At 62.0% G+C, this 10688-nt stretch overlaps 1 protein-coding gene across 2 annotated transcripts; it reads left to right on the plus strand.

The window, feature by feature from the left end:
- Positions 1 to 2814: 2814 nt before the first annotated feature.
- PSMG3 (proteasome assembly chaperone 3) lies at positions 2815 to 4601 on the plus strand. Of its 2 annotated transcripts, none has more exons than XM_055561437.1 (3): positions 2815 to 2880; positions 3435 to 3683; positions 4139 to 4601. In XM_055561437.1, exons 2-3 carry the CDS (start codon positions 3468 to 3470, stop codon positions 4289 to 4291), a joined length of 369 nt encoding a protein of 122 aa, XP_055417412.1. In that variant the 5' UTR covers positions 2815 to 2880; positions 3435 to 3467; the 3' UTR covers positions 4292 to 4601. The 2 variants fall into 2 exon arrangements, with proteins under 2 accessions (XP_055417412.1, XP_055417413.1); XM_055561438.1 differs by lacking the exon at positions 2815 to 2880 and adding an exon at positions 2970 to 3273.
- The last annotated feature ends 6087 nt before the right edge of the window (positions 4602 to 10688 follow it).

Consider the following 10688-nt stretch of genomic DNA (forward strand, 5'->3'; position numbering starts at 1 on the left):
CTAATCTTTCCCTTGGTGAACTGGCTGCAAAAAAAGCTCAAAATACAAGGTTTCTCTTGACTTTTATGTCTGTCTTGATCATTTTTTGCAGACAAGCCTTTTTCTTTCATGCCACCAGAAATCACTGTGCAAGGAGCATGCTTCATTTGACAAAACTTGGATTGTGCACGGAGTTATTAAACCCTGAGAAAAAGCAGTAAGGATAGGAGGGTGCCACCCAGGGCTTCCCAGGTGGCTCAGCGGTAGTCTGCCTGCTAAGGCAGAAGGCACGGTTTCAATCCCTGGGTCAGGAAGACCCCCTGGAGGAGGAAATGACAACTCACCCCGGTATTCTTGCCTGTGAAATCCCATGGACAGAGGCGTCTAGTGGGCTACAGTCCACGGGGTCGCAGAGCTGGACATGACAACAGGGCTTCCTAAGGGGTTAAGTGATGTGGACAGACCAGGCCGGGGGGAGTCTGCCGTGACAGGCCATCAGGAAGACGGACAGGTTCCTCAGGGGGTGTTCATCTCTTCAGGGAGAGGCTCAAGACTCTGATTACTGCAGGGTCAGCACAAGACCCTCCTCTGCCAACACCACTTCAGCTCAGAGAGAGATGCGTGCAGGGGGTGTGGGGGGCTCTCAGACCCCTGGGGGCACCAGAAGTTATCCTGCTGCAGGACAGCACTGCCCCTGCTCTTCCCCTTTACCTGGGCGTGCGCATCGTGAGACCAGTAATCAAGAGTAAAGTTCGGAAGCCCAGATCCTGCCCCTCTCAGCTGTGTGGCCTTGGGCGAGTCCGGTGAGCCTGAACATACCGTCTATACGACGGGGATGGTAACGTGTCTACTCAGTGGGGTTGAGATTAAACACGTCACTGTAGGAAAGCACTGAGCACAACTCCTGGCACACACTAAGCGCCAAATAAGCGTCAGCTGTCATCACCCCCTCGGCCGTGGACGGCTGGCCCAGAGGGGCTTGTGAGGGCAGAGGCGCCTGGCATACCTAGAGGGGCTCAAAGGCCTTAGTCAGGGAGTTCCCGAGAGGGCCAGTGGTTAAGACTCCGCACTTCCAATGCAGCAGACGTGGGTTCAATCCCTGGTCAGGGAACTAAGGTCCCACATGCCACGTGGTGCAACCAAAAGCGGTTTCTACAGTCTCAGTGACTTTCAAGTGTATGCATTTTGCTGTGTGGGCCTTCGTTGCCGCCAGGACTTCTTTCTAGCTGCAGCGAGTGGCGGATACTCTCTAGCCATGGTGCATGGGCTTCTCATCGTGGTGGCTTCTCTCCTTGTGGGTTTCGGAGCACAGGCTAAGAAGCTGTGCACAGGCAGAGCTGCCTCTCCGGATGTCGACTCTTTCCGGACCACGAATTGGACCTGTCTCCTGCACTGACAGGCAGATTCTTTACCACTGAGCCCCCAGGGAAGCCCCCAAAAGATTTTTTTTTTTTAAAAAGGCTTTTGTTACTGCCAGGCAGAGCATACTGACAAAGATTCTCTCCTAGACCAGACTCTACTCCCTTAACTGTTTTTTAAAAAATTCTCTGCCACAGTTTATTTAATCTTGGCTGTGCTGGGTCTTCACTGCAGCGCCTGGGCTTAGCCACAGCATGTGGGATCTCGTTCCCCGACCAGGAATGGAACCCTGCACTGGGAGCACAGTCTTATCCACTGGACCACCAGGGAAGTCCCTCTGAACTCTTTCCCAACTAGGCACTCACTTTTGGACTTCTGCGATGTCTCTGCATTTTCCAGTCTTAGTAAGAACTGCCCCCCACCCCATCCCGCATGTCTGGTAACCGCCAATGTCTAACCAGTTCCTCATCCCCCACTGTCCCCCAGGTGGTCTGAGGCCACCCTGGCCAGCCTCCAGCAGGAATTCTGCTGGGTTTTCCTGCCTAGAAACCCCCCACCCCGCTTTCCTCTTAGTAATTTCCCACCCACTGACCCTATCCTGAACCTTGGCTGTAAATCCCCACTGGTTCCTGCGGCTCTAAGTGAAAAATGTCACCTGCTCTATCAGTAAGCAAAGGATGTTGCAACCTACAAGCCGTCACATCACAGCTGCCCGACGGTGCACCGAGGGGACTCGGGTGAGAAAGCACGGGACGCTGGCCCCGGGAAGCTGAGGTGCACATCAAAGGAACGGAGGAAAGCGCTGAATTCCTGGAGATGCCTGGTTTTCCGGTATTAAGCAATCTTCTGACTTTCGGACTACCTGGTCTTTGTTGCAAACACCCTTATAAACCCTGGCTCCTCCCTCACCTCTTCGGGGCATTCCCTCAGCTATCCGAGATGCTGCGTCCTGGGCTTAAGTCCTCAGTTTTGTCCAAGGAATAAAACGTAACTCCCGACTTTTAGGTCGTGTGTTTTTTTTCAGTCAACAGGCATTTGGGATGAACCCAGAGGGCCCCACACTGAGGTCTCTTGCGCCCTACGTCAAGGGTCCTGACGGGGATGTTTTCGGCGCTTAAAGTGACGTCCAGCCCTGCTTTTCTCTCAGCTCCCCGTGCTTCCTTGAAGGTCCAGGAACCCATGGCCAACGGGCCAGAAACCCTGTTTCTGAGGTTCCTCAACCACAGAGCTGCAGAGTCTCCCTCAGGAGGGCGCGAGGACGCCCTTCTGGAGAAGTCAGACGCCCCTCGTCTGCGGGCCAGCGGCCGACAGGCCCGCGGGTTGCTGCTGCAGCCCCTTTCCGCAAACATGGCGCCCAGCCCTCCCTGCCCGGGCGCGCGGAACCCCACAGCACAGAGTCCCAAGCCGCGGCGGGAGCCGGAAGTCCCGCGGGCTGCACTTCCGGCGGGGGGGGGGGGGGGGGGAGGGCTCGGCGCTCGCGGGGCGGGGCCTGTCGGGGGCGGGCCCGCGGCGCCTGCGTGCGCCACTTCCGGGCGCGGCGCGGTGAGCGAGGGCGGCATGGCGGGTGGCGGCGTAGTGGGCGTCTCGCGGGGCTGGAGCCGGGCGGAGAGGCTGGGCGCCCCCGGGGGCTCCGCCTGGCCCCCGCCGCCCTCGTCCTCGCGCTGTGGTCGGGGTGCTGCTGCTTCTGTGGGACCCACGGTTTCCCCAAACGCAGGAAACGATTAGTGGGCGGACCGGAGGGGCGGCGGAGGCGCGGCCCGCTGCTCCGCCGGGTTTCCGAACCTGCGGCGCCTACTCCCCCTGCGAGGGCGGGCCGCCGGGACTCAGGGAGGGCCCTCGGGGTGGGGCGGGGCCCTCGCGCGGGGAAGATGAGCCCTAGTCTGCCTCCACAGGGAGAAGCATTCTTTGACATCCAGCCTGGGTACCTCTGTGTGTGTGAGTGAATCCAGAAAGTTTCGGGCGAATAAAGCCTGTGTGGGCGAACAGACAGGCTTTTGAATGGGCCAACTTGTGTTTCTCTTTTAATGCCAAATAGTGTTTATTCTGGAGCTCCCAGGCTATCTGCCATCGATTGATTTACTTTTTTTTTTCTTAAGATAAATGTAAGGTGCTACCGAGCAGACTCCGCAATGGAAGGTAAACCCTTGCTGACGTCCAAGCAGAAGACTGCGGTGGTGTGCGGAGTCCCCACCCAGGTGGTCTGCACGGCCTTCAGCAGCCACATCCTGGTTGTGGTGACCCAGCTGGGGAAGATGGGTACCCTGGTCTCCCTGGAGCCCAGCAGTGTGACTAGTGACGTCGGCAAGCCTGTGCTGACCACCAAAGTCCTCCTCGGGAAGGATGAGGTAATGGGCTGGGAAGGGCTCCCAGTGCCCGTACTTTGTCAGGATGTGGAGCATCCGGTAGGCAAGCGCACCCCTGTCCCCCCGCCACCACAGCCCAGGGCAGCACTGCGTGGGGCCCGCAGATAATTGGAGGGTGTCCACCTGCTGCATGCAGCCCATCAGCATTTTATCAGACACATGCAGAGGCATTGTTTTGTAATGCAAGCCTGTGCCACAGTTTGACCCCATCATAGTACCTCATGATAGTGAGAGCCTGTTCTGCCCCGTTCAGGAAAGGTCATCTGTGAGGTCTGACAGGCTTTCCCTCTGTGGACTCTCACGGCCCTTCCAGAGTAGAGAGAACCAGGAGAGAGAGGATCCGGAAGCTGGCCTGGGCTCCTGAGAGGCACTGGGTGAAGCCATTAAGAAGAAAGCAGGTCTCCTTCAGTTACAGTGGTCTCCCCTTCCCTCTTCAGCCGCTCGTCCATGTCTTCGCGAAAAACCTGGTGGCATTTGTGTCTCAAGAAGCTGGAAACAGAGCTGTCCTCCTCGCCCTGGCCGTGAAGGACAAGAGCATGGAGGTGGTGGAGGCCCTGAAGGAGGCGATCCAGATGTGCCAGGTGTGGTGACCCTGGCGTGGCCGCCCCTGCCACCCGGGAGGGCCATGCGCCAACTCAGACACCTTCTCAAGGATCTGAAGGCGCTCCTTTGGTTAGAAGGAGGAGCTCTCTGGCTGGAAGAAACACAGACGCCTCGGGCTGGCCTTGGTTTGGAGGCTGACGGCCCCTGTGGAGGGACAGGAAGCACGTCCTGAGAAGGTTGCGAGTCCTCCTCCCCAGGTCCAGAGCCTCACGTGTGTGAGAAGTGACAAATGAGCCATGGCCCTCAATTGTTGGGGGAAGTTTTTTTTATTATTAAAAATAAATGCATATCCTCAAATACCTTACCATTCTTCTTAACAATGCTGAGAAATGTCAGGCACACGACATACGTTCATTGCAGTGAACAGCTGCGGGGAGGAAAACATATTTGGCAAAAGCTCAATCTGAGGTTCACACAGTGAGACAGCTCCAGGAGCTGACTCTGCCCCCTCCCTCATCCTGCTCCTCTTCCGTGGCTTTTCTGATCCTTCTGTTGCCCAGACGCCGCTCGAGGCCTCTCGATGGACTGGCACCCTAGCTTCCAGAGCCACGTGCTTAAAGACAGAGGGTAGAGGTGCATCCCGCCACCGGTGTGGGTGCTTGTGGGAACGGCCAGGGGGCAGAAGCTCAAACTGGGACGTTAGGGGCTGTCGGGGACCGGTGATGGCGAGACCATGCTGCTGGTCTAACCTGAGAAGGACTCGAGTGGGGTTGCTGAGCATGGGACAGAAGACAGCCTTGTTTAAAGGCTCATTCCCTCAGCAGATGCCAGGGCCCCCGGGGAGGCACGTTCACAGCCCCTCAGGACCGTCGGGTAAACCCACAGGCACACACCAGCTGTGGGGTGACCCGGTGACCTGTGTCAGGAGGGCCAGGCAGTCATACAAGGGTCCACCAGACTTCCTAGAGCGCTGCAGATGCCCCTGTGTGGGGAGCTTGAGGGACCTGGGAGCCAGGCCCCCACCAGGGGAAACAGGCAGATCCATGCCGGGCAGCTCAGGGCTCTTCGGCGGCCACATCTGGCTGGGGGCTCTGGGTCCCACCTCCTTGCTGCTCGCTCTCAGCCCTGGCCTTTCTCCTGAGAAGACCCTGCCTGGCGTCTGCACTTGGAGGGCTTGCACGGACGCTTTAAAGGCCAGAAAGCAGCTGACCAACAGGAGAAGGGAAAGGCCTGTCCACCCACATGAGAGGGCCCGAGGGGTGACACAGGTCATGGCAGGTGTGGGGACACAGACGCCGGAGTAGAAGAGATGTGTTGGGGGGTCAGCAGCACCTGGGAATGATGGGGGCGACAGCTCCTGGAGAAGCGGCGCCTGGCCGGGCGCACGGGCCGACGCAAGTGCCGCTGGGCTGGAGCCGCCTCGACCCATAGCAGCCTGTAATTAGCACGCTCGTCATCTAGGCATCAGACGAGTCTGGAAACGCTTCTCCTGCTTGACCAGCCGGGAACCTGAACCTTGGGTCAGGCTCCAGCCTGGGGCTTAGTCCAGATTTGCAGCTTTGGTTTTCTGCCTCGGCCCCTAAATGTACGAGAGGTCTGGCTCACCCTGCCTGTTGGTGAGCTCTGGGCTCACCCTTCAGTCCTGGTAACACGTTTAATCCTCCCGCCCACCCAATGAGGTCTACACAGCAGTTGAGGAAACGGAGGCACGCTGCCACCAAGCGGCAGGGCTGGGGTTTGAAGCAAGCCGAGGGCCCCGAGGGACGCTGTTTACACGTTCCCAGACCCCTCACTGACGCTCCTTGGATGGGCCACACTGGCTTCCCCAGTAGCTCAGCTGGTAAAGAATCCGCCTGCAATGCAAGAGACCAGAGTGATCCCTGGGTTGGGAAGATCCCCTGGAGAAGGGAAAGGCTACCCGCTCCGGTACTCTTGCCTGGAGAAGTCCATGGACAGAGGAGCCTGGTGGGCTCCAGTCCGTGGGGTCACAAAGAGTTGGACGTAACTGAGCAACTTTCACTTTTCCACACTGTTCACCCGGCCCCAGCCCCACGCTGGCACTCCCTGGTCCCTTTTCTAAGGGACAGGCCATCCTCGTCGACACGGCGGACGGACGTCCCTCCGTGCTCTGCGTGCAGGGCTCGGGCGCAGCCTTGTGTGGAGGCCTCCTGCGCGCCAGGCCCTGGCGGCACCCCCACCGTCTGACCGAGTCCTGGTGACTGTACTAGGAGGCAGGTGGGCAGTGCAGGCAATCGAGGCTCAGCAGGACGGGGCGAGTTGCTCAGGCCCCCAGGGGACCAGCCCCAGGATGCAAACACACTTGAGCCCGTCATCTGTGCTGTCCCACGGCTGCCCGCCAGGAATGTGGGGGGACGGCTGACGTATAATTGAAACCAGGGTCCCCGGCGCTGTCCCGAGTGGTACTTACTCACAGCTGCCCAAAGCTGTCGTAGCTAGCGAGAGCAAAGACTTCCGTCACTGAAGCCAGCGCCTCGCTGCTCTGCTCTGCCTTGTAAATCAAGACGGGCGGCTCGTGTGAGAAGGCGCTTGGCCCTTGCTTTCTGCGGTGCTCTGCTCGCAGCTGCTGTAATTCAGGAGGAGAGATACACGCTCCAATAAAGAGATCCATAAAGCCGCGGTTTCCGCAGGCAGGGCTGTCGGCTTCGTGGAAATTGTTATTCCTTTAGATGGAAAGGCTGCATATGGTGCTTTACCCAGCAATCAAACTGTAATTACAACTCCCAGCAATTTACGGCTGAATGTGGATAACACACGTGGGGTCGGTGTGCCAGCCCCTGCAACGCCGACAGGTGCAGGAAGTGCCCTTGTTCAAGGCCGTGCCCTTGGACCAACGCAGTGTGGGGTGGACGTGGGGTGGGGTGAGGTGGTGTAGACACCCCTGCTGCTGAGCTGCAAGCAGAGAAGCCCACGTTCTCCCACTTGCTGCCTTTTCCTAAGTGGACATGGCCGGCAGCCCCAGCTCAGGGTCAAGGGCGGGCCTGCAGCCCCAGCTCAGAGTCAAGGGCGAGTGGGTCCCTTGGCGGTCAAGAGAGGCCAGGCGGGCGGCCATCCTCGGTTATCCATCCAAGCAGCTTGTCCAGGGTTTGATGGAGCCCTGGATCCTCCTGAACCAATTATGACAGACAGCCCACGGAATGAGGCAGCGGGCACAGGCCCAGCTGGATAAGCTGGCGTCGGCTGTTCTGTTTCGCACCTTGGAGGGAAACTGGAGATCAGGAGGGGGCGCTGGACAGGGGACGAGGGTGATGGCCGGATCCGCGAGAACGAGCTCAGAGCTGGCTGAGTGGTGTGGACAGTGAGTGCGCCGCGGGCTTTCACAGTCATAGCTGGAGAGCAGGGGGCAGGTCCGGCTTCCTGTGGGGACCAGGGACACCAGAAGGGTACATTCCGCACGGACTGCAAGACATGGGAGGTGCCGGAGCCCCGGGAGGCGCGGCTCCCTGAGGTGGGGCAGTTGAGGGCAGAAGGGACGGAAGACAGGAAAATAGAGCAGCGTGAACAGAGCAGGGCTGGGTGGGGGTGCTCCGAGTGTGGCAAACGCCACATCACCCCACTCAACCCTCACCGCACGTGAAGTGGGCCTCGGACCCCCGGCCACACGGACGGGCCGGGCAGACGCAGGACCCAGAGCCACGGCAGTCCCTGGTCCAGCAAGACCCATGCCTGGAGGTCGGAGCCATGACGGCCAGGTGGGTGGTGGGTGGGAAGGACTGCTGGCCCCAACCCTGGGCGGGGCATGGAGGAGGGCATGGCTGGGCTACCCAGGCAGGTAGGGCCGGCCTGGCAGGGCTGCTGGGGCGGGCAGCAGGGAGGCATTTGCTGGGTCTGGGGCAAGGCCAGCACTTTCCCAGCAGCAGGCCTATCGGATTGACCCCGGCCGCCGGGAGGAGGCACGGCAGAGGCCTGGAGGTCTGGCGGTGGTTCCAGACAGCCCGCCACCCCCACAGGCCCGGAGGCCTGCGTCAGACCTGCCTCAGGCCCGGCCGGATGGCCGAGGGCGTTACCAGGGAGGTGAGCTGTGTGTGTGTGTGCGCGCGTGTGTGTGTGTGGGCGTGCCTGCACACCCAGGAGAGAGATGTGTCCAGGCTGGACCCCTGTGCACCCCTGGAGAGAAACACCCACACCCTGAGATTCTGAGCTTCACAGTGGTTCTATCCCCAGCCCACCTCCACCCCAGAGGCCATGCCCCCTGCCAGGCACCCCGTGCCCCGGGTGCCACCCCGTGGCCAAAGAGGCCCTCAGCCCAGCCCGGTCAGGCCAGGCCCAGGTCAGCACCCCAGTCTGCTCTGGGGCAACAGGCAGGTATGGACAGGCCCCGGGCAGGCACAGGCTGTCCCGGGGACCAAGGCAGCAGGTCTGGCAGGGACTCGGCTGGGCACGGGCAGGAAAGAGGGCGGGATGCAAGGAGAATGCCTCGTGTGGGTCCCTGCGCATCACGGGGCGGTGCTGGTTGGCTCGGTGACTGGGCAGCAGAAGGCCACCCATGTGCGCTCGCTGGTGGGACCCTCGCCCAGCCCCCGGCGGCGGCAGCCGAGGCCGCCTTTGGGAGGAGCCGGCAGAGCCTCTCGAGTCCCGTGCTGACCAGGGCTGCCCTGCCACACGCGGCCATCATCACCCACAGAAACCAGGGCCCGGAGAGGCCACAGTCGGCCATGGCCACAGACACAGTGAGAGGCCTGCAGGGTCCCGGGCCTGCCTCTGCCCGGGGCCAGGCGCCCCTGGCTTCAGGCCCAGGGCTCCGCCAAGGCAAGGAGCCGGCACCTTGGACAGAGGGAGGCCATGCTTCCAAAACTGCCCCCAAACTAGGGCTGGAAGGCCCCTCAGCGCCCCCTGCCCCCGCCAAGCTAAGGCCCAGAGGGAGTGGAGGAGAGGCTCAGGGCCCCCAGGCTGATGGGCGGCCAGGCCGGGACTCATCCCCCGTGGGCTGCAGAGGCGTTCTGGGGGCCTGACAGGCGCCCTGTGCAGGCTGTGCAGGTGCTGGCTGAGTCACCGGCCATTCTGCTGGCAGCAGCCACAGCCCAGGGGTGAGTCCTTTCACCGCCCGTGGGCACTGTCAGCGAGGGCCTAGGGGGCATCAAAGGACCCTGGCAGGCTGCTCTCGGCACGGAAAGGGCCTGGATGCGAGGAGGGCGGGCAGGGAGAGTCTGCCCCTGCATGCCCCCGGAGATGTCCCCAGGCAGCAGGCCGGCCTAGAAAGGGGCTGGCTCGGCAGGGACGCCTGGAGGGAGGTTCGGTGCCCAACCCAGGCTGAGTGCCCCGGGTGTCAGGTCCCTGAGGTGAGGGGCAGGTGCCGGGACGAGGGTGCTGAGGTCTGTGATGGGTCTGCAGCGTCCCAGCCTCCCGCAGCCCAGCCGGGGGCCGCCTGGGGCCCCGTCACCTGTCAGGGGACCCGCATTCAGGGGCCTCAGCCTCTGGGTGGGCAGGTTTGTCCCGAGACAGGCTCGGTCAGTGTCCAGCCCCGGGAGGGCGAGCAGGCCCAGCCGGACCGGCCACCTCTCCCAAGGAAGTGTGGCTGTGACAGCGGCAAGGCCTCCTGTGGCCGAAGAGGCCCATGCTGGCCGGAGGGTCAGACTTGCCCGGGCCCTTCCCAGGGCCGGGGTGCTGAAGCCCTCGCCTCCCCAGACCTGGGACCCTTCGCCGGTTGTGCGCGGGCTTGGCACAGCTGGTCCTTCCCTCTAAGCTGGAGAAGCCACGCCTCACCCCCCAGGGCTCCTGATCCTGCCACACCTGGTATGTGGCCCGGCTCTGCGGTCTACGATCTGCGGTCTGGGGCTCAAGGAAGGAGCAGGTGGGGCAGGGCCTGCAATCTGCACACAGCACCCCACGGAAGGGCTGGTGGAACCCAGACTCACCTTTGCAGACGAGAAAACAGAGGCTCAGTGAGGTGAAGGGGCCTCCGAGGAGGCCGGGATCCCGGCGGCAGGCGGGGCCGAGGCGGCCGCTGGGGTGGCCTGATCAGGAAGCCGCAGGACGGGCGGGCGCCCAGGCTTATAACGTGCAGCCACTGCTCGGTGGGCAGACGGGGCTGGGGGCCCACGGGAACTCGCGGCGGCGGGAGAAGCCACAGGCCGCAGCAGCCACCTGCCAGGCAGCGTGGGAGCCCACGGGCAGGGCGCTGGCTCCCCGGGGCCCGGGCGTGGGCTGGGCAGGGCACAGCGATCCTGACGCGCCTGTGGAATTGAAGGAGGTGACATTTGGGATGCAGGACGACACTGGGCCCAGGGGACTCTGGCCGAGGCGGCCTGCAGGGGCCTGGGGGAGGGGCAGTCCCGGGCTTTCCGGGTCAGGACCAGGACCTCAGGGCGTATCTGGGGGCTCCCTGGGGCAACCATGTGGGTGGACGGGTGCAGGCGCAGGGGGTGGCAGCCTCTCTGGAGCACCCCCATACCCCTGGGGGAGCCCAGTCACGTCTCACCAATGACT

The sequence above is a fragment of the Bubalus kerabau genome, chromosome 23, assembly GCF_029407905.1.
Source record: "Bubalus kerabau isolate K-KA32 ecotype Philippines breed swamp buffalo chromosome 23, PCC_UOA_SB_1v2, whole genome shotgun sequence".
NCBI lineage: Eukaryota > Metazoa > Chordata > Mammalia > Artiodactyla > Bovidae > Bubalus > Bubalus kerabau.